Source organism: Narcine bancroftii, chromosome 14 (genome assembly GCF_036971445.1).
Source record: "Narcine bancroftii isolate sNarBan1 chromosome 14, sNarBan1.hap1, whole genome shotgun sequence".
Lineage (NCBI taxonomy): Eukaryota > Metazoa > Chordata > Chondrichthyes > Torpediniformes > Narcinidae > Narcine > Narcine bancroftii.
The window spans coordinates 15,486,172-15,513,919 of NC_091482.1; the positions used below are offsets into that span (position 1 = coordinate 15,486,172).

At 39.9% G+C, this 27,748-nt stretch overlaps 1 protein-coding gene across 5 annotated transcripts in view; it reads left to right on the forward strand.

Annotated features, from left to right (window-relative positions):
* Positions 1-27,748, forward strand: part of acaca (acetyl-CoA carboxylase alpha) — a 266,819-nt gene that overhangs the window by 147,754 nt on the left and 91,317 nt on the right. For all 5 annotated transcript variants that reach the window (XR_011348882.1, XR_011348881.1, XM_069911758.1 and 2 more), the window contains 4 exons: positions 12,804-13,073; positions 14,757-14,854; positions 15,814-15,934; positions 17,260-17,370. Coding sequence is in view for 3 of the 5 variants with exons in the window: in XM_069911758.1 (XP_069767859.1) it covers positions 12,804-13,073; positions 14,757-14,854; positions 15,814-15,934; positions 17,260-17,370 (600 nt within the window). In the remaining 2 variants the exon portion in view is untranslated. The remainder of the gene's footprint in view (positions 1-12,803; positions 13,074-14,756; positions 14,855-15,813; positions 15,935-17,259; positions 17,371-27,748) is intronic.

Genomic DNA, 27,748 nt, shown 5'->3' on the forward strand with positions numbered 1-27,748 from the left:
GGTTAGAATAGCAGTTAGCGCAATGGTATTACAGTGCCAGTGACCCGGGTTTGAACCCGGGACTGTCTTTAAGGAATTTGTTCCTTTTCCCTGTGTCTGTGTGGGTTTCATCTGGGTGCTTGGGTTTCCTCCCACCCTCCAAAGCATATGGGGTTTGCAGGTTCAATGATATATTTTGGCGACACAGGCTCATGGGCTACCATGCTGTATGTATAAATATAAAAATGTAAAATCCACTGGAGACTGTGGTGATTATTCATCTGATTTGATGTTTGTGTAAATTCAGGAAGTGATGCAGTCGTTCCTGAACTAATTTGGACAAACAACCTAGAGGTCCTGTGTTAGGATTCTGGAGAGCCCTTCCTAGAGTGCTGTCATAGCTCATTGCCACACTGCTCAGTGAACTGCACAGGCAATGTATTGTGCTTGCCTGTGGGGGAGTGATAATGAACAGGCCTGGGGTAGTTGTGTAGATGCTCAGCACTGAGATTCGAGGCTCAGATCTGCAGCTTTACTGGCATGGTGAATGTGTGGTTACTCTATATGTTGGCAGACTGCATGTTCCTACAGCATCTTAAAAGAGCTGGAAACTGTAGCTTCCATTTGCATTCAGCAGGAGGTGATGAGAGCGACTGTAGGATCTGGTCAGTAGCCAATGCTTGTCCACATCAGTGGTGTGCTCTTCCCATGTTAGCTAAGGTGTAGTGTATCTCAATACTGTAACCCTCCTAATGCTAGCCTTTACAGGCAGCAATTGCTTTTGTATTGCAGTGGACACAAGATGGGCGATCTTGCCCTTATCCAGGTTCCTGTCACAGCAATGCTTCTGGAAATAGATTTCAATTATCCCATTTAACTCTGATTTCACTTGCACTTTTCAGATTTCCAATTTATTGTCAGAGAACATACATGACATCGCATACAACCCTGAGATTCCTTTTTATCCTGCAGGCATAGCAGAATTTACATTAATTGGTAAAGCAAAAAATAAACTGCACAGTGTAAACATGTAAACAAATAAGAGAAATTTAAACAGATAATGAATGTAAACAAACTGCAATTATAGAGAGAACAAAAAGAAAATCAATAAAGTGCACAAGTAAGAGCTCTTAAATGAGTCTCTGATTGAGTTTGTCGTTGAGGAGTCTGATGGTGGAGGGGTAGCAGCTGTTCCTGAATCTGGTGGTGTGAGTCTTGTGGCACCTCTACCTCTTTCCTGATGGCAGCAGTGAGAACAGAACGTGTTGGGTGGTGAGGGTCTTTGATGATTGCTGCTGCTGTCCAACGGCAGCATTCTCTGTAGATGTATTCAAGAGTGGGGAGGGTTTTGCCTGTGATGTCCTGGGCTGTGTCCACTACCTTTTGGAGGGCTTATTTCTCAGGGGTATCGGTGTTCCCATACCAGACCATGATGTAGCCAGTCAGCACACTTTCCACCACACCTCTGTAGAAATTTGCCAGGGTTTCTGGTGTCACACAAAACCTCCTGAAGTAGGGGCGTTGACGTGCTTTCTTCATGATGCCATTGGTGTGTTAGGTCCAGGAAAGATCCTCTGAGATGGTGACTCCCAAGAACCTAAATATGCTCACGCTCTTCCCCTCTGATTTTGTTGCTGGGACTGCACTTTGAGGCAAGAAAGGTAGCAGCGTACACATGATTGAGGTTTCAGTGTTCTCAGCCAGAGTAATGCAACCATTCCCAGCTATATAATTAAATTTCTCTTGATCTATTAACATTCAACTTAAGTTTAATGGTCCACTTTTGATCTTCTTGATCAAGGGAGCTAGCCCCGTCATCTTTTTTCTTAGTTTCAATGAGATTATCCCTCCTTACAAAACAGCACTTTAGTCTCAGGAACCAATTCAGCCAACCATTGTTGCACTGCCTCCCAGGTGTATCCTTCCTGAGATGAGACGAAGAACAAGGCCAATGTGTGGGCAATCCTCCCTCTAATTTTTAGAAGTCAGTGTGCGCAAAAATCTTACGCTGTTCAATTTCTTTTTTCCCCTGAGACAAAAGTATGTGTAGACTGAATGCTTGTGCAAATGTAAACTTGAAATCGTTTCAAGATCATTTTGGCACAGTCTATCTCTCATGGCTAATAAAACTATATTGGCATGTTTTAATATAATACAAGCATGATGGCATTCTACAAAGTAATGTATTTAGTTAAGATTTTATTCTATACTTTGTTGTTCCATTAAATAAAACATCAATGACTGTTATTCTTAAACATACTAATTAGTTAACAGAAACAGTTAGCTAAGAGATTATTTTCAATAATTACATTATTTTAGGTAACTAACCTTTTGAGCGTACATTAATTTCCTTTGAGCGCTGGCAGCAAACTATGTGTGCGCACACGCACACGTGCATAGCTTAGTGGGAACAGTGGCCTTGAGTAATGGATTCTTGAGAGAGTTGTCCATAAACTATTTCCAAAGTCAGAGAAACAAACATTTTCTCCCAACAGCGTTTAGAAATCAATAGCATAAAATAGTTGACCCTTACCTTTCTCGTGTACTTCACTTTCTCTCAATACTGCATTGAACTGTAATTTTCTACAGCTACCCATAATGTATTGCTTATCACTTCCTATAATTCTTTCCTTTCATCAAATAACTTCTGTGCTTATTCTAACACTACCCACAATTAAGCTAATGGAACATGAACTGCATCCTGTTACTGAATACCACAAAGCATTTTAATATTCTTTCCCAAGAAGCAAGTATCTCAACAAATCTGTTTCTGTGAGAATTTGCATAAAGTCAAATTTCCTTGGGCTGGGTCTTCCATAACCCAGAGAGAGCTATATTCTGTGTCTCAACTTGCCAAATGAATATTAAAATTGTAGCAAGACATCCTTGCACTTGTACTCCAGCTTTCTTGCAATAAAAGCCTCTTTCAATTTTTGTTTCCACAACTTTATTTATTCATTCAACAAGGTTATTACATAGTAAAAAAAAAAGTACATATTGTGAACAATAATTTTTTTTAATATAATAATAAAAGAGAGAGAGAGAGAAAAAAAAGAACCCCCCCTCCCCCTCTCAGCCAGCCCTCTTTAGGAGAGCCAAAAATAAAAAAAAACTAAAATATATTTACTAAAATCTAATCAAAGTAAATTTAAATGTAAATATTCTGAATTTAAAGACCACTTATTAAGAAAAAAAGAATAATTATCATGTAAAACATGTGATTTTTTTTTCCATTACCAAACAAGTTTTCATCTCATTATTCCATCTATTAATATCAATCACATTAGCATTTTTCCATGTACTTGCTATACATTTTTTTGCTACAGATAAAGCTAAATATATAAAAGCAATCTGAAATTTATCTCATCCCAAATCTTTCAAAGGCTTCCTCTTTCAATTTCTGAGTGCTTGTTGTGCCTTCATATTAATTTTGGGGGACAAATGGAAGGGGATCTCTGAACACCAACATTTAATAGTTGCTGATCTTTTCAAAAATTGTTTTCCTATATTTCCAAGAGGAGAATAACATATTTGCCCCACATCATCGTGTGCCTGTCACCTTGTAACCTCTCTGCATTGTCTTTACAGCTTGCTTTCTCAGCTCGTATTTTTAGCAAGCTGAATGTGATCATCATCAGTCTCATTATCCAAGTGTCTAATTTGCTTGAAAGATCTGAAAAACTTTTGTGACAGAGCTTTTGATGGGAATGGGATTTTGTGGGAAATAGCATTCTTTGTCCATTACATGACCATAAGAATGCCATTGAATCGGGATGTGGTAGAATTTAGTGAGTAAATGGACCCAAAAATCTCATGACTGACCATCATCTGAAGAGTATTGAAGTCATCTCAAAGATAGTTATTTCTCTTGGAAGTGGCTTTGCAGGCTGCCCATTTCTCCTTGACATGTTCAATGTGACGTTGATTCTTTTTGTATTGAGGCCAAAATTATAATTTCTAATTGCTATTTTAATTTACAATGGTTCCTAAAAGGATTTTCTCCACTGCTTGGAGAGAAGGCATCATTTGTCAGCATTGCAGAAATTGAGACCCAAGGTTGATCTTGAAGAATGTAAGAAACCAATAAGTTTAGTTGAAGTATTTTAAAAGAATTTGAGGGGATCTTGCAGAAACATATAAAATGATGAAAGGCATAGATAAGATAAAGATAGATATTTCCATTGGTGGGGAAGACTAGAATGAGGGGACATCACCTCAAGATTCTGGATAGTAGATTTAGGACATGGAATTTGCTGCCCTTTGAAACAGTGGAGGTGACCTCAGTAAATATATTTAAGACAAGGAATAGATTTTTACAAGAGATATGGGGGAAAAAGCAGGTCATTAGAGATGAGCCTGTCATCAGATCAGCCATGATTTCATTGAAGGCAGAGCAAACTTGTTGGGCTAGATGGCCTACTCCTGCTCCTATTTTTTATATAAATCTTAGCCACGCAATATAATTTTCTAACAGGTTCCCCAAGTCTTGACCATTTTTTATACATGTGCCTATCCCCTTAAGAACCTATGAATCCCACATCCCAAGCGCATTATACTTGTAGCGAAGTGAGCCCGGCCACATCATTTCCATTCTACGCTGTAGTTGATGAAAACTCAGAAAATGGACAATCCCCAAAGGAGTCAGGTTTGCTCCTGGTTTGAAATTACCAGCTGCATTGCGCTACCTAGACTTACTCTGCCCAGTACTGTGCACGCAGTATATAATGCAGAGCTGCAACATCTCAACAACTCCAAAATAGGATTTGGTGTTCTAATTAAAGAGAGAAGCTCCGGGTAGAGAGAACTCATTTATAAAATAGAGTTTAGTTTATGCCGCTAGTGAAGTAATTAATGAGCAAAGCAGTATTTTTTGATAGAAAAATAAGGAGGAAAAAGTTGTATTTAACCCTTTAAATTACCACAGACCGTGTTTTTTTTTGTTTCTTCCATATACTTAATAAATATTGCACAAAGCAGTGTTACATTTAGATTGAATTTGCACTTGGCATTATTCACATTGGTTTGTATATAATTTATTTGCTGCTTGCTTTAAGGATAATGTTGAACTGTATTTGTTGAAGGGTACCAATTTCTAAAAATAGTGGGATTTTGTACCAGGAGTATATTTTTGTTTCAATGCAGGGAAATTATACCCCACTACATAGCCAGTACAAAGACTGTCTTTCATTCAATTTTCAAAATCTGTCACCTCCCCTGTCTTTACTGTGTATAAACTGGATGAATTCATTTGTAAGAAAAGATTAAAAGAACAAAGTTCTATAGAAATCTGCATTCATTTAAGTACATTAGTAATTTGCTGCTTGTAATAACCATCCATGGCTAGCTGTCGTAACAATAAAAGATTGTTTGTGGTATTTGTTGAGAAATGAATGTTTTGCAAGGTGTAAGAAGAATAATTGCTGTTCCACAAATGATGCCTTGCAATCCGCACGAACATATAGATGGAGCCTTTGTTTACCTCGTTGAAAAGTGAACAGCTCTTGCTTAGTACTGTACTGAATTGCCAGTTCCAATTACAGTACTGTATATTTCTGCATATAAGTTGGCCTTTCAGAAAGGTAAGGTCCCATTTTCAGCCTCATTTTCATGGTTTTTATTGTATATCAGGCATATGTCGACCCCCCCCCCCCAACCCAATTTTCTGTAAGGAATATTCCGGAGACTGGTGTCAGGGTCTCCCAGCAACAACCAAGACTTTGTTACAACTCCCCAATCACCAAGTAACAAATCTAAATTAAGCAAGCAAGTTTTTAAAAAAAAATTCTTTGCTTCTGGCAGAGAAGATGCCAAACTGAGTTGGGTCCAAGTCTTCAACGTTGGCTGCAGCTGTCAACGTCAGGTGAGGTGATGCCGCGTCGAAGAAGTCGCCTCACTGCCCAAGTGTGCTCAGTGCAGAAACCACAGCTACGTGTCGGCTCCTGGGCAGGAGGGGGGAATTGGAGAATGTTCCTGTTGGAATGAAAACTAGGAAAACACAACGCACAATTGTAGCTTTTACTATGGTTAATTATTCTGTTACCACTCGTGGTCCTGAGTTGGGCACTAGAAAATAGTGTCTGTCCCTGGTTACAAAAATGCTGCAACATAAGGAGGCAACAAACTGCCTCTATCTTTAACCCCTTTTACACTGAAAAGCAGCGTTATTGCCATATACATGACACATCTTTGGAAGCTGGCTTGCTTGTTCACACAGAACAGAAAAAAGTGTTTGGCTATTTATGCAGCAAACTGGTTTCCTGAAGCAAAAGAGGAGGGGTGTGTAACACAGCAGCATTGGTACCTTGTGCAACTTTGTGTTGAGAAAAGAATGATTTGGTGAGTCTGGACACAAGGGTTGCAGTCAAACGTAGCTTTTATTAACAAATGTTTAGAATAGCGTAGGAAAATGTTAACTGGAATAAAACGCACACAGTTTATAAAGGAGCGAGGAAAAATGTCATGGGAATAAAACGCGCACTCACAGTTTATAAATAGTTGACTATTTCAGTTGATTTTAGCCATTTTCACAGATAGACGTTTAAACCTGAAAAATATAATTGTTAATGCTGCTGAGATTGAGGTTTTGCATTATAACAATTGCAGCTATCTGCAAACAAATGCGTGCCAGCATATTAAGTGTCTATAAATGTACTAAACAGCACCCCTTTAGTAAAACCATAGGACCTAGGAGCAGTAATTGTGTACTGATTAACATTTTCTCACACTTTTATCAATTGTGCACATGTTTTATTCCTGTAACATTTTTCCCACAATCTGTGTATTAATAAAACCCCCTTGCGTCCAGTCCCACTGAATCTGATTCACACAGGTGGTGCTGACATTCACACACTATGTGCCTGTCGTGTTACTGCTCAACTCGCTACTGACTGTGAACCTTTTCTGGACCCAACATCGCGACATGAGTCGACCATTTTAGATAGGTTCCACATCAATACGCTCCACCGCTGAGAGTACCTACCTTAGCAGATTGAAGACCCCTAATCCACATTCACACTTTTTCCCCCCCCCCACACAGAGCCTGAAAGGCAGATAAAACCAGCTTTCAAGCTCTGTGTAAAAGGGGCTAAAGATCTGTACCTTACTTTTGACCAATGGATTTTGTGGACGTCTGAGAGATCAGAGTTACTTGGCTTGTTATGTTTTCCTCTTCTGAGGTTAAATTGTTGGTTGTGGAGAGTCATTTAGCATAATTTTCTGTTCCCATGTATCAACATTTTGAAAACAATAATAGGCTGAATTTAGTTCTGTTGCCTGATGTTTTTTGTATACCCTTTCCCACTCTGTCTCTGGGAATAACTGTGAAATAACGATTCAGATGTGGCATGAAACCTCATTCAGTGGTCTGCTCTTCTATTTTGGAAAGCTCCATGATAATAATCTCTAATTTTTTATCAGAATCTTAATGAAAAGTTCCATGCTCTCAATTGGTTAGATGTAACAGATTTTGCACCTATCTTTGAGTTCTAGTTAGACAGGTTAAAGAACCAGCAGGAAATATATTTTTTCATGCTTGGCAAAACAAAAACAATTCATGCACATTCAAACAGGTTCGTAGCAGTTGCCCCAAATGAGAACCAAAAACTCCTTCTCTTGGTTGTAATGGGTCTTTGGGGCAACTGTGGATTTCATGATATTATTTCAATATTCTTGCTATAAAGAGCGTTGGGGTTGCAGTTTGCCTTTAAATTTAGATGTACGGCAAGGTAACAGGCCCTTCCAGCCCAATTGAACTGCAAATCCTGAACATTTTTAAGGGTTGGAGGAAAGACACAGAGAGAATGTACAAACTCCTAACAGAATGTTCCAAGATTCGAACCCGGGTCACTGGTACTTTAACTGCAATAAACTACTACACTAGCCATGCTCTAAAATCCATTAATAAATTCAGGGTTCAAGATTCGGGTAATAGTGTTGATAATTTGACACTTTTGATTTCCTATCAAGTAAGAAAAGGAAATTTCATGTAATATGACGATGTTTTTATTTCATGACATTAAATTGAATTCAATCTTGAAATAATAAAAAAAGCATCATATAATGTGCAAATGTGTCAGGATATGCCCATCTGTCTATTTTGATCGTTGACATGCAACAGCAAATCTTTCACACTTGATCAGACCAAGATGTCATGAACAATGAATGAGGCGCACAAGTATTTGAGGAAATCAAGATGAGAGATTTCTTAGAGAGTTGCAATTCTTTTTGGCGTTCTGATGAAGAACGTCATGGATGGTCATTCAAAGCTGAGACTGATGCTTGACATTGAGGGATTTGGGGATCTGGTGTGAGAGTGGAGAAGGAAGAGGACAAGTGACATTAAACATTGAAACAAGGTTCAAAGCATCGTGTAGCTTCTAGTACAATAACGTGTGCAACTCTGACCACCCCATTACAGAAAGGATGTGGAGGCTTTGGAAAGGGAACAGGTTTATCAGGATGTTGTCTGATTTAGAGGGTATGAGTTATGGAGAAAGATTGGACAAGTATGGATGATTTTCTCTGGAATATTGCAGGCTGAGGGGGTGACCTGATAGAGGTATATAAAATTATGAGAGGCATTGATAGGGTGGACATTCGGAATCTTTTTTCCCCCGAGCACAAGAGGACATGTATTTAAGGTGAGGACGAGGAAGTTTAAGTGAGATGTGTAGGGCAAATGTTTTGCACAAAGAGTGGTAGGTGCCAGGAGTGTAGAGGTAAATATTAGCATTTAAGTGGCTTCTCGATAGACCAATGAATATGAAGAGGATGCAAGCAGCAGATTCTTGGGTTAATTTGGATACAATGTTCAGCACAGACAAGTAGGCTGAAGGGCTTGTTCCTGTGTTGGACTGTTCTATGTTCTATATGTCTGAACACTTGACGTGGGACTGTTTGCTAGCCAGGGTTCCACACTACATTTAGGTTTATTTTGTCAATCATTTTTATTGCTGATTTTAAATGTACATTTTCATAATTGTGAGTATTTGATATGTTAGTGCAATGTTTAATAGCAGTACCTCATGAGATGAATGAGCTTGAAACCAAACCTTTCCACCTAATCGACACAAGGCAAACAGTGACCATGAGTTAAAACTCTCTGAAACTGTATTTGCTTTGATGGAAATTTTTGAGGGATCTACCAGACAATTATTATTGAAAATCAGTGGTGGATTAACTACCACCCATGCCCCTAGGCTGAGTTTAAGTAAGGCCCCTCAGGGTTGGTGTTGTGGGAGGGCCATTCTCAGGCCATACCCCACTCACCTCCTTCCATCTCCATATCTCTCTCTCTCCCTCTCTGTGCTTAGTGGTAAATTTAATTTGGAAAAAATTAGGGAGGGGGGGGAGAATGACTTTTAACTGGTTGGAGTTCCAATGCTTGTGTGTTTTAAATGGAAGATCCAGTTATTTAAATTGAACATCTTATGTTCTCAACATAAGATGATTTTGTGTAGATGTGGGTCATGTCAGTTTCAATCTTTAAAGCTGTTTTATAGCTTTACCACTCTTTTTGGTGAGTATTGCAGTTTCGCTGTTCATTTTGGAGAGAATGGGTGAATTAATTCTAAATGCACACTCCCCGCTCCCCTCATCCTCGCTCATTATGTCATTATTTTCCGAGGATGCTGTCTGAGCTACCAGGCCACTCCAGCTTTTCCCAGGCAGCTTGACTGCCCGTGTTCCCCCTCCCTGCCCGCCTTTTGGCTGCTCACCTTGGATCCACCATTACGGGCCAAGAATCTCTGACCCTGACCCTGCATAGCACGCCAGTATAATGTTGTACTTTGTTCTAGTACACAAGATGGACAATAAAATATCATGAAGACAAGTTACATGAATCAATTATAATAGACTTTTTAATTCCATACAATAGAATCCTTAAACCATAACACTACTACAGCACATAAAACAGGCATGATAGAACTATAGATAGAACCATTAAATTATAGAATGAACAGTACAGCACATAAAGGACATGGTAGAACCATTAGGGCAGTAAAAGCATGGGGGCACCAGCAATTGTCAGTGGGCATTGTACAACAACAGTCTACACACAATTTGACTTGAAATACCCCTGCCTTTCAACCATTCAGCAACCATTGCAATTTGCAAACTCTGGGTATAATACAATTTCCTCAAACTGTTCAGTCGTTCATAATTTAAACAACATGAATAAAATAATTGAAGTGATTACTTGCTACGCTCTTGTGGCTGGCAGTCTGGCAGAGTGTCCAATTGAATCAGTTGTCCCAACTTTTCCGTGAGCGAAGCTGGCACTGCATGCATTATGAGCCGAGCTCTGCAGCTACAGACCTCAGGCTCAGACTTGCGTGCGCTTTTTAAAAAATGCGCAGTGTGAGCATTGGAACCGGCAGAACCCGAGACCTGATTGGGTACACGCGGCTTCCGCGACCGCAAGCCTTGATTAAGTGACTAGAGAAGTACGCCTACACTAATATGTATAATGTTGTACTTAGTACTACATAACTTAACAAGCATAATAAAATATTATGAAAACAAGTTATATGAATCAATTATAAAAGACCTTTCATTTTATATCATTATCCATCACAACTCAGTCACATCATTGCTGTTTCTTTGCTGCCCAGATTATTTAGATGGCATTGAGGAATTCACTTGGTTTATGTAAAAGCGAGTGACTTGATGTTGGAGCGGGGGTGTCGGGCATATGCTGGAATATAACAAGGAAGAGTTTAGCAACCCAGGCCTCCTTGAGTCCCGATGAGCATGACACACGACCCAGGCTGGCAGCAGGCACTGAACTAGCTATGTAACCTATCCCAGAAGTGGCACTGGTAGTTCGGTGCCTCAGCTGCCAGCCTGTGTCGTGCTCATCGGAACTCCCCCCTCCCCGTCCCAAGCACAAATTATTAGTTTTTTGACATCTCTCCAACCAAATTGGATGTTAAAAATCTTAATCGTTTGGTGGAACTGAGGAAGGTGGAGGTTTGGGGAGTGGGTGCCAGATTTCCAGAGAGGGTTGAAGTTTTAAAGCAGCTCACCTAGATTACCCGGAATCTGAGTTGAGACAACCAGTTAGCTAAGAAATTAGTGGCACTTATTGTGGGCACAATGCCGCTGGGTGATAGAGAGGCCACCTCTGTGACCTCAGTGAGTTGGCATCTCCGTCAGTCACAGCGGCACCCACCAGAGTGGCACTAATAACTTAACGTCTGCTTCTGAGCACTCTCTGGGGTGAGGTGAACTGCTTTTCAATTTGGCCCCTTCCCACCCCTAATCATTCTCGATTTCTTCACCTTCCCACCAAACTATTAGATTTTTATCATCCAATTCGGTTGGAGTCTGACCGATTGGATGTTAAAAATCTAACAGTTTGGTGGGAAGGTGGAGGATCATCCACTCGCAATCACTCCACACACGGGATACGTCGCACGCTGCAAATCTGCAAAAAAACACAAATCTTCATCATGGTACCATCATCCTGCTGCCGACTCTGGCCACACCCATACTAACACTGGCTCTTCCCTCACAGACGCAGTAAGTAGAGACCAGATGGCAAGTGTCTACCCGTAACTGAATAGGTGCCGAAGCCTAGAGGCTCAGGTCCCTTACCCTCTGGGCCCCTACTCAGCCTAATGGTTAATCTACAACTGTCGAAAATCCTTTGCCACGGGGGAGATACTGTTTGAAATGACTTGAGAAGAAACACCATATGATTCCTACTTGGATATGGACCAGGCTGTGCATTTTCCAAGTGAACTTTTCCTGTTGTTCCTCTAGGTGGCACATGATCCCACGAAAGGTTGAATTACCTGCAGTTTTATTTTTTTACGGAGAGTGGGGGCAATGAGGTGTGGCAGCAGGAGAAGGCGGCAGATTGCTGATGTTCACTGGGCAACATCAACAACAAAATAGTTTTACTTCAGAAAACCAGAAGCCTCTAATGGCTGCCTGGTATTTTACCTGTGCAGATGCAGATTGTTAATTTTTTAAATGAAAATTATGTCCATTGTTAGATACATGGTGAGGGTGTTCAATCTGCCACTTTAGATCAAAGTATTTTGTGCTCAATTCAAAAAGAAAAGTATTATTACGTCCATTAGCAGTTTTTGACTTTTGAAGTAAAAGTACAGGGATACAAACTTTAAAGCAAAATCACCTCAATGAACACTAGTGAAAACTGGAGGTAAGTGAATAAGAAATGTTTCCCCTGCAGAATATCATATTCTGACTGTTGTATTTTTTGAGGGATTTGTCCTCTGTTTTCTCCCATAAAATTTTAACTTTTTGATGTTTATTCACTCTCCAACATCTCTGGTGTGTTCTTGTTATCGATGGGTGGTATGTTCAGGCAATATGTTGTTGAGAATATGACAGTGGAATGGCATCCCCATTTTCTGTACACATTCCCCTGATCGAAGTAATCATATATGAGAGTTCTGGCTTGTTTTCCTACCCTAAATGCACGTATTGGAACAAACTGGCATTGGTCAATATCTTCATGATCAAATAGAGATCTTTCTGATGGAAAATGACTCGAGCGACTGATCTCTGTAGTCTTTCAAATTTGATAACATTTAAAATTGTAATTGGCCTTTCATCTGTTTCCATCATCAGGTGCATAACTGGTGAATTATCTCTTTGCACTTTGTACATTCTCCGAGCCATGTGGCCTCATTACCAGTAACTACACTTGAAATGTAATATTGTGAAATGCTTTAAGATGTGATAAGGCTTCATTTGCAAAAAAATATGTTCCGTGGAACATTTAAAATCTTTCTCTTTGATTCTGCTGGGTATTTTTGATTTTTGCTTGAGATTGATATTTTCTTTTCCAGATTGGTATGGTGGCCTGGAAGATGCACCTGAAGTCACCGGAATGCCCGGATGGCCGTGACATCATTGTCATAAGCAATGACATCACTCACAAGATTGGGTCCTTTGGGCCGCAGGAGGACCTCTTGTTTCTGAGAGCTTCAGAACTTGCCAGAACCAAAGGCATCCCACGCATATACATAGCAGCAAACAGTGGAGCAAGGATTGGATTGGCAGAAGAAATTCGACACATGTTTCATGTTGCCTGGGAAGATCCTACTGACCCATATAAGGTAGATGTTAGCTTTGGGTAGATAACAATGGAAATTTGCTGACAATTGCTTTTGCGGTTGGCTCATCTTATTAAGATGTTGAAATAGATGTATTTCCTGTAGCTGAATTTTTCCAGACGTAGACACAGCAATTTTTTTCCACTGCCATGGTTATAGGCTTGATTGGACGTTTCAGATAGTTTTAAAAGTTGGTGAGTAAGTTGGAGTACACTGCTGCAAAGCTGGAAATCAAAATGGTACTCCCATGAAACTAACTTGAGTGCAGAGAGTTAAGAAAAGAATTCAATTGCCATGCAGAGTCACCAAGAATTTCTGCACACTTGAAATACATTAAACATTGCAAACTTGGCAATCTGCAAGCTTAATGAGACTCTTCGTGATTCTGAAAAAAAATTACTGGATGTTGCAATAATGAGTCCATTGTTACTAACCTTAATGGGATAATCAAGTCAGGTCAAGTTTATTGACATTGATTGCAACCCTACGAAACAGAGTTCTCCGATGCAAACCACACAGACACAAAACCAGGCATAATACCCATACAAATAATACATATGCAAGACAAATGTTCATGGATACATATAAATAAATATTGTTTCATGAATATGAGAGATGGTTAGTGTCAGCATTCTCACTGCCTGAATCTCCATTTCTTGTATCAGGGCTCAAATATTACCCAGCCTCAATCCTGACTTAGTCACTGCATTCCAGTCTTCAAAGTATCAGAGTTGGGTGTAGACGTGCCAACAGGAATTCGTATTTCCTGCTGTATATGTAACACTGCCGCCGCGCCCCCCCCCCCCACCACGAATTAAACGGGCACTGTGTAAGGGATCCAATAACATTTTCCTGTCTCCTACTGGTTGGGACTTCAAATTTCATTTGAACATTTTTTTGCTGCCACCACTGCTTCCCATCTCCAAAAAATATTCATAGTCTCTTCAGCATTTGATAAAATTATTATTAATTGTACACCTTCAAATAGGCCCATCCATTTGTAAGTTTTCTTTCCATTATTTTTCTACAGCAAATTCAATCTGGTATTTTTTTTTAAAAAAAGGAACCTCCCCCCCCCCTACAGCCCCCAGACTTGAGTTCTGGTGCTAATTTAAACTACCAATAATTTAAAGTCTGCTGTCTCTCTATCCTGAACTGGACATAGGAGGGAAAGTGGCTATTTAAAATTATCATTTTAGAGGCATGTATAAAATTTAGCCCATCCTCTGCTTTTAATCCTTGTTTGTGAGCTGGTACACAAAACATTACAAATTAAAACTGATTGTGTTCAAATCTCTATGTAACTAGATTTAATTTCACGTTTTAGCAGTTCTATCGAGGATAGTTTGCTAGTATATCCAATCAGATATTTTGATAAAAATCTTTTGAACCCTTAACCAATTTGTTGCTCTCATTTTCGTAAGTATGAACAATTTCATGGACTCTGCAAAAATTAATGTCTTTTTAGCTCTGGTTTTTACAGTATAGATTTTATTTAAAAAAACTTCAAAAGCCCAATAGTACTGCAGTCTCAATGCAAATTAAATACTCAAATAGAGAAAATGATGAGAAATCTGTTTTTGTAAACAGAAGCTTTGCAGCTAAAAGCTGCCCTGCGATCATGAATATGTACTGGAACACTCTTTTGGCTTTTTCTGATGTACTTACTGTTTTGTACATCTGCAGGGATACAAGTACTTGTACCTTACACCCCAAGACTATAAGAAGGTCAGTGCACTGAACTCTGTCCATTGTGAACACGTTGAGGATGAAGGAGAATCAAGGTGAGTTTCATAATGACATTAAAGTTACAAAGGCTCTGAACAAGAGTATTATTTATTATTTTTCTTTCCGCTTTGAATAATAGAAAAAGCATTTGATACAGTTTAAATGTTGTTTCTGCTGCTTAGAGCTATGTAACCTTATTGCTTTCAGATCGATACTGCAAGTTATTTAGTAATCTAACTTTAACTTATTAACGGAAGATTGTACAATATTATGTTGTGGTTCTTCTGTTTATATTGCAGATTTTTTATTTTCTTATCCGTTATCTTAGTGCATCTTCTCCAGTGTTCAGTATTCTGGATTGATTAGCTGCTTCTTTCGTGCCACTCCACCATTTGCCTCTTCTGCAAAAGGGTTCTCGCGAATCTCAGTGAGGTGGTATATGGGGCAGGAATATATATTGACAATGGAGTTCAATTTCTGCCAGTGTTGAAGTGTGGCATTTTATTGAAGTATCTACATTTTAGTTGGGAGAGAAATGCTATTGCATATGAGCAGTTAATCAATTTTAATTCTCAACATCTGAATGTTTCACTAGCAGTGAAACAAAAGATGCTCATAAAGTCTTACTCGTATCGCCAATGAGGATCTGTGATTGTAATCAACTCAACAAGTGTCTTCCATGGATGGTTTTGTATCCTCTACTATATAACTTGCTGCTACTTGGTGCATACTGTAAATGAGGAATAACAAGCTGAGAATAACACTGGGGGCTTATGGGTTAACTACGCCTCATCATCTTTGGGGAGGGTAAGGTGAAAACTGGGAAAAAAAGCCATAAAATGAAGCCAGCTGTTATCTGTGAAATAGTGTTCTATTTTGCTTGGATATTTGAGTTAGTGGCATGTTAACAGAACTCCTGCAAGTCATAAGCCACATTTAAATTTGGCATGATTCAAAACGGATTGCTCGATTTGCTTATGTCCTCTGAAGGTGACAATGGATTTTTGTTCCTCAGATACAAAATAACAGATATCATTGGGAAAGAAGAAGGCCTGGGAGTCGAGAATCTCCGAGGATCTGGAATGATAGCGGGTGAATCATCCTTGGCTTATGAAGAAGTTATCACCATGAATTTGGTATGTACCTGAATTTTTTTTAGGAAGTATTGTGAAGAATTATGCATTTATGTCCTTTGGTGTTGGTTTTGGCTCACCGATAAACTTGTTGGAATTGGCTGGTTAATAATTCAATTCTACCTTCCTTGAACACATAACTTAGTCAATGGAAATGCATTTGGATGAACAATGCTGAGGGCTCTGTCTGCCTTTTGAGATGAACTTGTGCAAACCTTTGACAAGGAACAGAGCAGTTGCCTTGAAGTCAAGATGACGATAAATAATTAAACGGTCATTATCTCATTATACGCCTTTTGGGGTTTTGCTGTGCACAAACGGGTGCTCGCACTTCGTATAAAACAACATCATCTCTGTCAATTATTCATTGACTGTACAACACTATTAAAATCAAGGAATGTGCTGAATAAAAGCAAGTAATTTTTTTTGCTCCAACCTGCAAATTGTCAATTTGTCCTTATAGCCAAATATAAATTTCAAGAGGTTTTCCTTGATCTAGCAACACTGGACAACAAAGATTTTGCTTCCTGAACACTTTTAGGTGTGTTTTATGGATTTTGGGCTGCCAACCACAAAAATCACCTTAAGAGTTTCCTATCCTGTACTTTTTATTTACACATTACCTATATTTGTGATTTCCTGTCACGTTTTAAGTCTACTTAAAACATCTAAAACCACGAAAAGTGCAACATGTCGTCGAACATTCATTTTCTGCTCTTGCGCTTGGACGTCTTCCCTGTTGGTGCAGTCAGTGACGAACAGGGTGAAAGGTTTCACCAGGGCATTGCCACCATGGTAAAGCAGTATCAGGGCGTCTGGAATCCATCAATGCCGGCCGACTATTGTTGGACACTGACACACGAGGCATCAGTTGCTGAGTACAAACAAAAGTCAGTTGAACGAACTCGATGTGTCAGCATCATTATGCAATTAAACATGCTAAATTCAATAAAAAATTAATGTTCCTTCAACTTCCTAAGTGGTGCAGCAAATCTGAAGTTGTCTAGCATAATCCCCAATTTTTTTCAGCAAACCTTTTGGAAAAAAATTAGTGTCCCGTGTAATCATTCATGGAATGCATTTTAGGAAACTGATAATCCATAATTAAAGGATTCATTGGTGTCCCATTGATGTAACGTGGAATGTGTGTGCGACCTCATTTTCTTGTACAGTAAGAGAACCAATCACTGCATCTTCTTTCTCATTCTGACTGGGCAATTTTTAAAAAATGGTAATTTACTTGAACAATGTCCCCACTGTTCAAACACTTATATTAGGGAACTCTTTGGCTGAAAGAACTGTTGCGTGATCATTGGGTCTGATTGCAGGTCACGTGCCGTGCAATTGGTATTGGTGCCTACCTTGTGAGACTGGGACAGCGAACTATCCAAGTGGAAAACTCGCACATCATCCTGACCGGAGCTGGAGCATTGAACAAGGTATATAAAAAAAATCAAGCTTTCTTACTGATAAATAAATCTCTTTAGCTGGCAGTCAGTCGCAGGGAAAAGCTTTCTTCAGTGTGGTACACTGTAGCTATTAGGCTTAGACCAATAAACCATTGACTTAACAAAATAAAAGTAGTTTTATTTATATTTAGAATTTAAAAAAGTTAATGAAACACTAGTTTGTGCAGCAATACAATAAAAAAAAGTTGTACTCTAAAACCCCTGGTGTCTGACACCTATGGGGATTGGTCAATGCCAGATAAGAGAATTTTCCAGTTGCTTGAGATAATGTGTTGCGTGGACTAGCGAACTAACGATGAGGTATGCCAATTTTAAACCTGTATTTTTTGCCGGTTGCTTGAATCCCAGAAGACAGAGTTTTTACTGGAATAGGATTATGTGCATCTTAACCGATCTGATGTAGCAAATGACTGGAGCTGGGATTTGGATTGCACATCTCAATGTGAAAAAGGACTTGAGCAAGTCCACATGCTCAGTCAATAACTCTTGTGGTGGAATGGGAAATTTACAAACAAAAGAAGTTATTGTTTTGAATCCATGATAAGTGCCACTGTTTATATTCATTCTACACCCTTCCACGTACAGTGCTTTTTTTTTTACCTGCCTTGTTGCGCAGTGTAAAGAGTGTTCCTTCAATCACAAAAACTTGCTAGAAAATGGAGTTGGGGGTCAAAAAACCTCCCAAAATATCTGCTGCCCATTTCATTTCCACTGCACTAGTTAAAATTAGGCCAATAGAAAATGTTTATCACTTTCCTGAAACCTTTAGTAATAAAAATGTATTTCTCTGTACTGGTTTTTAAAAATTTTTCATTTTTCACACTATGAACCATATTAATCAAAATACACACAAACATTTCCCTCTTGAATATACACAGTGTTCTTTTTTTCTTGCCTCTCTCCTTCCCACCCCTCTCCAAACCCATTAAACGTTCAAAGTATACAATACAATAAACCCATTAAACAATGTCATCACACATTGTTCATGCTGTACTGGTTTACTGCTTGCACATAAGGTGAGAAATATTCAGCTCGTGGAATTGTTCAAAAATTTTAAAGATTATAGATGTTGTTCTGATGAGGGAGCTCCTATCAATGTACTTGATCACATCTCATTCAGTTGGAAGCAGATCGATTAGAGGGCTGCACAATTAGTGTAGTGGGTACCACAACACTGTTAGAGCGCCAGCAATCGGGACTGAGGTTCACATCTGTAAGGAGTTTGTATGTTCTCCCCATGTATGCATGGATTTTTCCCCAGGATCTCTGGTTTCCTCCCACCGTTCAAAATGTACTGGGTTGTAGGTCAATTGGATGTAATTGGGCGGCACGGGCTCATGAGCCCAAAGGGCCTGTTATCATGCCCTTATATTTTTTTTCTTAAGTTTAAGTTCAGCTGAAATTCTGCTGATTTGGTAGGTTTATTTCTCTCCTGGTCTATAAGCAGGGGAAATTGAATACCTGGAGTAAATGGAGATTCATTTTTAATCTCGTTGGCAAAGCTGCTCACAAATTATTTTCAAAATGTTTATTTCCACCCATTATTCAATCCATTACTTGGAAGCAGCACAGATTCAGTTTATGCCAATGCATATCTTACTTTAAAAATTGGTTCCTTTGAATAAAGGTTGGTGAAGGCCTGTTGTGACAGAGTATATAGAGGTGTTTGGGAGATAAATTGAGAAAGGTTTGTTGGAGCAGGTCACACACAAACACTTTAAAACACAGAATCTCTGCAGGACCTTTTGCAAGAGGGCTCAGACACATGATGGACTGCTATTTGCAAAAAGGGCATCAAATGTAACATGCAGGGCAGCTTTGCCTGGAAAACAACCTGTAGTCTGGAAGGTCATGTGATCTTTGCAGGAAGAGAGCAGAGAAAAAAGCAGGCTTTGACCTCGGAGAGGTGGGAGTGGGAGAGAGGGGAGACACAGACATTGGTTCCAGAGGGACAAGTTGGCAAGCTTTGGAAGACGGCCTGGTCAAAGGAGAGGACTGGCTGTCCGGTGTTTACCTTGGAATAGGAGAAACAGAAAGGAACTCTGTGGTGACCTGAAACAAGAAAAACTCTTTCTCTGAAGACCAACAAGAAGCCTTCTGAGTGGTAACCATTTACCTGTTAAGTACCAAACCCTGGTGAACTTTATCAATGTTAACTTCCGTGTACAAGAATTGCCTGCAACCAGTGAGATTGGACTGTGAACCAAAGAACTTTGCTGAACTTACATTACACGCATGTGCGCTTAGAATTAGAAGGTGGTTAAGTGAGTCAATAGAGGTAAGTTTGATTCTGTTTTCATGTTGAAAGACAATTAAAAGCAACTTTTGTTTAAATAACCCTTTGTCGTGGTGCATATCTATTGCAGCTTGGTTTTGGGGTTCTCTGGACTCGTAACATTTTGAAGTGATCGTGATGGGTATTCCCTTGGGTGTAATCATTTATACTTAAATGCTTAATCAGAAAGCCACATATGTCCTACTTTGTATTTCAGAGGGTGTCGAAATAATTAGTATACATTCATAATCTCTTGGTTATGATTCAATGGGTTAGCTAAAGGTATCTGCTTGACTTTAACCTTTTTTTTTAAATCCTGCAACCAAACTTTACAGGTCCCTGTTTATATGAGACTGTTCTGGGATTATCTGGTCCTAATTTACTGTAGTTTTATTATTAATATGTTCAAGAAAATATCTGTTCTCTGCTAGGCTTCTGTTCTGTTGTTCTCTACTTTCTGGTCAGGGTGAGAAATTTTTATATTCTGGGTTATCAGAACAGTTTGATTATTACATGGTTTGTTCTGCACTCATCACCTCATCTCTCTGTGACCACTGTGCAAAATCAAAATGCTTTCACTTCAATGAGCATGAAAACAGCAAATTTTGTTCATCACTTCTCATTTAGCTCTTAAACTTTAATTAAATGCTGACCTCTGGGGATTGAAAAAGCACCAGTGATTTCAGCATTGCAGGTGGGACAATGGTCTGGCGGGGGGGGGGGGGGGGGGGGGGGCCGGAATCCACTAAATTATAAAATCACAATCCTGAACTTACTGAAGATCTTACAATTAATTAAGTTTATGATTGACCTCAAAGTGAGTGGAAGAGAGTTTCCAGAAATAACCCTTAATGGTTAAAATAGATGTGAAATCCTGATGTAGGGTCTAGATCTGAATCTTCGATCATCCTGCTGCCTCCACAGATGCTGCCTGACCTACTGAGTTCTTCTAGCAGTTTCATTTATGCTCCAGATTATTTGTCTTTCTTGTCCAGATTACAGCATCTACATTTTTTTTTGCCTCCATTTGATTTTTGAAGATTGGGCAATTTGATTTGGAACATCCTGAAAAGGGTTTAAAATGTGAATTTTTAAAAATTTCATCTCGGTTGTCATGGCTATCCCTCAAGATCGAGCTTGATGGGCTTCATTCCGTTTTCCATAGAGCGAAGTTGCCTGTGCGTGTATTTGTTTAACGTGTACTTGATGTGGCACTCCAAGAAGCGCACGATACTTCACGAATCAATCAACTAATTCCAATGGCATGAAAACCACAATGATTGGAGATGATGGATTTGTTGCAGCCTTCATCCGCCTTCTCAGCAGTTGAGTTCAAAGTAACTTCATCCGCCTGTTCCACCATTGAGGGCTTGGTTGGATCGTTCTTTAGGTCAGGGACCTGACCCTCGACCATGGGAGGCCCTATCAGGTGTATGGCTCCAGACGGCATTGCTCTCGGAGTCTCAGGATCACACACGACAAGGTGACAATCCACAGAGAAGTAATTTCAAATATGAAAATGGGTATAACTGCTCTTTTTAACAAAATAAACACGTAACAGAAGAATCCTGTCCGTTTACCAACCAGCTAAGAATTGACGAAAGGATATTTTTCTTTAAAATGCTACTATGACAAAGCACTTGGCAAATGTAATATTTTCACACAGGTGTGACATCGGATCCAATATTCAGTTCACTAACCACTACTATCAATAGAGGACATTTGACTTGTGATACAGTGTGCCAAAGGCAAGGAGATTTCTGATGGAAAATAACTGGGAAGATTTTTAAGAGATGGGAAGTAACTCCCCTCTTAATATTATTGAGGAATTCACACGTAAAAGGAGACTGAGACATTGAGCTTGCTCAATAAAATTGTTAATGTTTCATCAGGCAGTAGAGAAGACACAAAGACTCCATTTCCTTTTGTTTTTAAAAAGCTTTCTTATTCCTCTTTAGATAACCCGAATACACTCAGTGGGTGCAATGTGGTTTGGTTGGAAATAGAACACTTTCTGAGGCAGACAATACATTCCAGAGGGAAATGCTCAGCAGTCCTGTGTGTTGTTTTGCTTCTGACCCATTAATGTGGAATAGTGACGGTCAAGGGTGCCACTTTCCACTGGAATTTAGACAGGGCTTGCTTTCTGCTTGACTGAGCCTGTGTCACTGCTCAGTTTGGTGGTTCACAGGCAGCTAATGTGCAATACAGGCAGCCTTCAGCTGGCCATTATCATTTTCAGACCAGATTATTTTATCAAGGGGGGTGGCGGGTGATCAGTGCTGGAAGTTGCCTAATCACGTTATGTCTGCATTACCTTCTGTGTGTCACTGGTCTGTAAGTACAGAACCAAATTGCCGTAAGACACCTAGATTCATTTCGGTGCCCTGTGAACCCTTTGCCTATGAGGTACAGGCAGGAGAGAGTGGAGGAAAAAATGGATTTTACTCACATTGAATCAGCTTTAATTTGCTGTTGGAATAGTTGCATGCATAATGAACAGAGATGGCAAGGTGTCATGGACTTCCTTCCATCCCATCTTACAATAAACAGCTGCATGTGAAACATCAACATTTCGATCTCTCTGACCTGTCGGCTCGTGTGAAAATTGAAATAATGATAATGTACGCCTCAGACTGCATCAAAGTATCAGCATATCAAAGCCAGGAGGCATGAAATGCAAATGATAACATAAAGCAGATGGATCGAGCATGATCGCCGACACAGAATGAATTTCAATACAGCTTGAGATAAATACGTTATCCCAGCATTTTTTTGTTCTTCGTTCTGACTCTTGACGATATTTTTTTTCACACTCCAGCAATCACTCGCTCCATCTCTTGCGTTTCAGGTCATGTCGGCACAGCTCCGGTGGAAATAATAGGATATAAACTCGGAGGTTGTTATTTGCATAGAAATAGCATGGAGCCCCAGGCAGTGGAGAGAAGGACAAGGAGATCATTTGTCTAAAATTTTAATGAAAACTTTTGCTGAGGCAGAGGTTTTTTCTCTCCCCTCCCCCTTTCTTCCCACTGGTAAATTAACATGCTTCTACTGTTGAATTAGATGATACAGGATAAATTGTAGTGAAGGAATGCAATGACATGTAAATTTCAATTTGGTTCCAAAGATAAAAACTGGAAGTGGAAGTGGGGTGATGGTGGGGGAGGAGGGTTTGTTTAGTGAGGTGAGTGGTGGCACAACAATGTAGCCCTAGTTTGTCAAACATTTAAGGATGGACTCATGCTCTGTAAAGCAACAACAGTCTTGTTTGTTTTAAATATATTATAGGTCGCTTTATATTTTGCAGAGTAGTCCCATATTGGGCACTTATAAACCTTTCCACTGCTGTGCTTTTTCTCTTAAAACAAAAATCATATTTATGTAATTTTAGTTTGAAGTGAAGAATCTGAAGATTACAGGGTAAGCTGCAAGCAGTTTTTTTTTGTTTCCTTAAAACACTGATAATTTAAGTTGCTCCTCGCACTGTGCAATCTAACTACTTTAGGGGATGCTGCAATTGTATGCATTTTGAAATGAGCTTCTTGAAAGTTTGAGAGAATATGTGAAACAGCACAATTCATGTCCTTGTGCAGGATCTTCAGGTGATTACCTTCTATAATTTGCTTGTATTAATTGACGGTGCATTATTTTAGTTTTATGGGAATAAGAATTTATTTTGGAACAAAGCTACTATTTTCTGTGTGGTCCATGAGGTGATGAGACAGAAGCTGGCAAAGTTTGTGCTCGTCCTCCTATGGGGGTTTGTGGAGCTGTGAAAATTTTCCTGGAGTCCCCCAAGAGTGTATCAGTGGCAAGATGAGGCTCCCCTAAATATTTTCAGATGGTCTCTGGAAGTATGTCAATATTTGCAAGATGTCTCAACATCAAAAGTTTGGAAAGCATTATTATAAAAGATGCTTTAGCACAACCATCTCCTCTCTCAGAGCAGTACTGCTTAAGGCTAGTGATTTACATGATTTGACATCCTGCGACAAATCAAGTGGTTTTTGCAATCTACTGTGACTAGTGCGATTGTATTAAAATTTCTTAACGGTCTTGTTTCCAAAGCAGAATCTGATCATGATGGCACAGCGCTGCATTCCTATTACTGCACCAATTTAAAAATGTTCCCTCTGGAACCCTTCCAGTCATCAGTCTGCACATTGTGGGTAAATGAACTGTTAGTGCACTGGAGTTGACAATAGATGACCTACAAGGTAACCAGACACACAATGGTTTCAATAGCGAATAGTGCAGGAAGATAGCTACACCGCTGTAGCAGCAGCGCTGCCACTGATACAGATCCGCAGGGACGAGGGAGCGGAGATGCAGCACTCCCATGGGTTACAGCAACCCAGTCGACTGCCGTCGGCTCCACACAGGCTTTGAACAGCCTGTTGAGGAAGCCAATGGTGTTTATTTTTGAAATTCCGCGATTATGGGTCTGCGCCCAAGATGGCGGCACCTATTCATTGGCAGTGGCCAAGAGGGGCTACAGACTCTGGGGAAGAGGAGTACTGGAACAGGGCACCAGAGGACAGGAGGATCACCACCCCCTACCTTGTCTGAGAAGGAGAAGCGGAGGATACGATTTGTGGGGACGGTGACCAAGGTGGCAGACAAGTGAGGGGACTCTGCGGCTGAGGGACCAGTGCATGGCAGTGGGCTGCTGGCAACCCAATGCAATGAACCCGCGGAAGCTGTGGGCTGCTGGAGACTGCTGTCGGGAGACTTGTGCAGGGCTGCGGACTGCTGGATATTGGCTCGAACTGGCTGGAGGAGTACCAGGTATCGGAACCTGGATGCAAGGAGGTGCTGAAGGGTTCATGATTGTGTCGGAGGTTTGGATTTGGAGCTCGGGTCGCTAGTGGTTTGGACTGGACTCTGTGTGGCTGTGGAGGTGCTGCAGGCGAATCTACAGACACTCAGTGGTTCTGGGGGTCTCAATTTAGCTTATCTTTCTCTCTGACTGTAAGTCTGACTGTAAGAGGTGCTTAGGCAATTCCTGCTGGTGGCAAATCCATCTACCTTGCAGCAGGCAAATAGAAATTTCATGTAATTATGACTGTTTTATTACTGTGATAATAAATTGAATCTTGAATCTTGCAATGATGAGCAAGTCCTGCCATCTAGTTTTATTCCTGTATCCAAATGAAGAATTTAGTATGCAAGCAGTAAAACGGCAGAACTGATAGGAAGTCTATATCAATGCTGCCTCCCTCACTAAATTTATTTGCAACTATATTCATTTTAATGTGGTGCAATATCCCAAGGAGCTTGCAGAAGGTTTTCAGAGTGGTATCAACAGAGTGGTTTCAAAGAGTTTGACCTTAAAAAATGAGATTGGAGGAAATAGAGGAAGTTGGTGGGAATGAGGACTTTTGAAGAATTGCATCAAATTGGAAATTGCCATTTGCAACATGGCCTTCAGCAGACAAAGGCCAGAGATGGATACATGGATGTCAGAGACCAAGGAGTATGATGGTTGTAGAAAGGAGAAACAGCAAGCTGGAAGAATATCAGCCTATTTTAAATATTCAGTGAGTGGCTTTTGGTAAGTTGGGATAAGAAGAGTTACCAATGGAGTTTTGGGCTGTCATCATGGTAGAATACATCCCTGGTGAAAGCAGGCCTGCTGCTTCTTTATACTCCATCTGGTGTTGGAGTTAAGACCGTTTTGGGAGATATTGGGGAAATACATATCATCAGCTAGCTCGTGTCACAAGCTTTTTATTTCTCTTCTTTGCAATCTGCTTCAGGTTCTTCAACACTTGAATTTATTTAAACATCTGATTTTTAAAAAAAATCACCCAAGTCCACACCTAGGTATAATGAGAAGCTGGAGGGACTCATCAGGTCAGGCTGCATCTATGGGCAGAAATGGTCTGTCACATTTTGGGTCCGGACCCCAACAAATATTCTCGACCCATGGATGCTGCCCTGACCTGCTGTGTCTCTCAAGCTCATTGTTGGCTTTTGTGTGTGTTTTATTATCCATACCTACTTGTGTTGAGTTAAACATAGCGACTTCATTGTGACTGCCTCTCATCTGTTCTGGTGCCTTCCAGTTGAGTTGTAGAAATGAGCACCTCACCCAGCTTTGGGCAACTCGTTTTTTTTTCAAATCCTAACACCTTTCATTGCCAAATCTTTGTACCTCAAGCTTTTTGCCATCTCTGAATTTGTTTTTTTCCATTGCTTTCCAGCTGATGAACCCTATAGATGATCTGCTCATCTGTCTTTCTTTATTCTGCCCATCTGTAACTGGTGGAAGCTTGTACTTGTTTCACCTTCAATGACTCTAGAATCCCTCTGCCTCTTTCTTCCTGTTCAAAAACCTTCTGATCACTTTTATTTAAGTTGTCTCTTAACTCCAAAGGAAGATAAGAATCTGTTCCTTCCTCTGTGAAGCTCGTTCTATGTTTGGGGATGTTAAATAAATGCAAATGGTTTTATTAGATTTAGGAAGCCGCCAATCAAAATGTCAGGTGTGACCAATTTTGCTGAGATGGATTTTGTGCAACATGGTTTTATTAGCTCAAGTAATAGAATGCCAGCCAGTCATGACTCGTCCATTACAATGATCTTTTAACACTTAACCAGTTAACCGTCAGAAATGTCAGAAATTCTGTGGACAGAGTTGCAGCAAAGATTTTCACTAATGGTGCAGGTTTGAACACAAGAAGCATATATAGTCCTGCCATTAACTGAACAGATAGACCCCAACTTGCAATATTTGAAGTTACAATAATCAGAATCTGTTTTGAATAAAGGTAAGTTGAGGTCGACCTGTATCATTATGGGTGCTTTTCCTTCTCTGAAGGAGATGCTTCCATCCAATCAGTGCACGCAGGTTACTTCTCACCGCCACCACCACCCCCCCCCCCCCCCCCCCCCCCCCCCGCCAAAGTCATAATTTCAGTGCTCCTCTTGTAGTGATGTCAAATAAACGTGCTTTGTTGGACACATTACCTTTTGTTTAAAAAAAAATGATTTGGAACTCATGTGCAGGGAGGGAGAGATTGGAGAGGGAGAGAGAGCGCGACAGCAATCTGCACATGTGTTCCAAATCACAACATAGGTTGAGAAGTGATGCTGCTGCCCCTAGTTACCAGGTGCCATCTCACTATATGATTTTAGCATTTTGCAATTATAAGTTGCTTCTAATTCTAATAGCAGAAGCATTGAGATATAAATGATACTTTCACACCAGAATAACCTTTCCACTGATACCATCTGTCCCTGGACCAGCTAATTCTGAATCCAAACTTTAAATTCATCATGGATTCCATGCATCTTTGCCTTCTGGATCAGCTTATCATGAAGGATCTTGGCAGATATATCAATCCTTGTAGACAACTACCATATCTTGTCAACTACCTTTGTCACTTCCTCAAAACAATTGCATCACAGGGCCATGTTGATTATCCTTAATCTGATCATGCCTGTCCTATCCTATCCCAATTTCCCTTAAGGCTGACTGAATTATCCTTGTTTCCCTTTTTAAATAAAGGCCTCCAAGAGCTCAGCTGTTGCTAGTGAAGATAGAAAGATCTTCATCTGGAATCTCCTCACTTGCCTTTCGGTAACCTGGGCTATATTCCATCATGCTCTCGGGAATTATCCTCCTCAATGCATCATATCCTTGATCTCAAAGTACTTTGCCATATTAGCATTTTCCACACAAGGCACCCGATCAAAATATTCCATGCCCTTTTCCACAGTAAAATGTCATGGAGGATAATGATGGTGATTTTTGTAACAAGTCTTCTTAACACAACTAAAATGCATCATTAAAAAATACCTTGATGAGTCTGAGCTTTACCATGGGCTACTTTTGGCTCTCCCAAAAGTCTGGTAGTTTAGGTCATTTGACTGTAGTCTTGTTGCTAAATAAGATATATACGAATTCCAATCCTATTCCAGAACTTGTTAAATTAAGATGATGTTTCAGTGTTGAAGAGATGCTCCGAGATACTGCTTGAATTAAATATTAAGGTGGACAGCTTTAATCTGTTTTTATTAAAGAAATCTAATGTCATTATTAAAAGCGTAATTGTTCTCATGGCC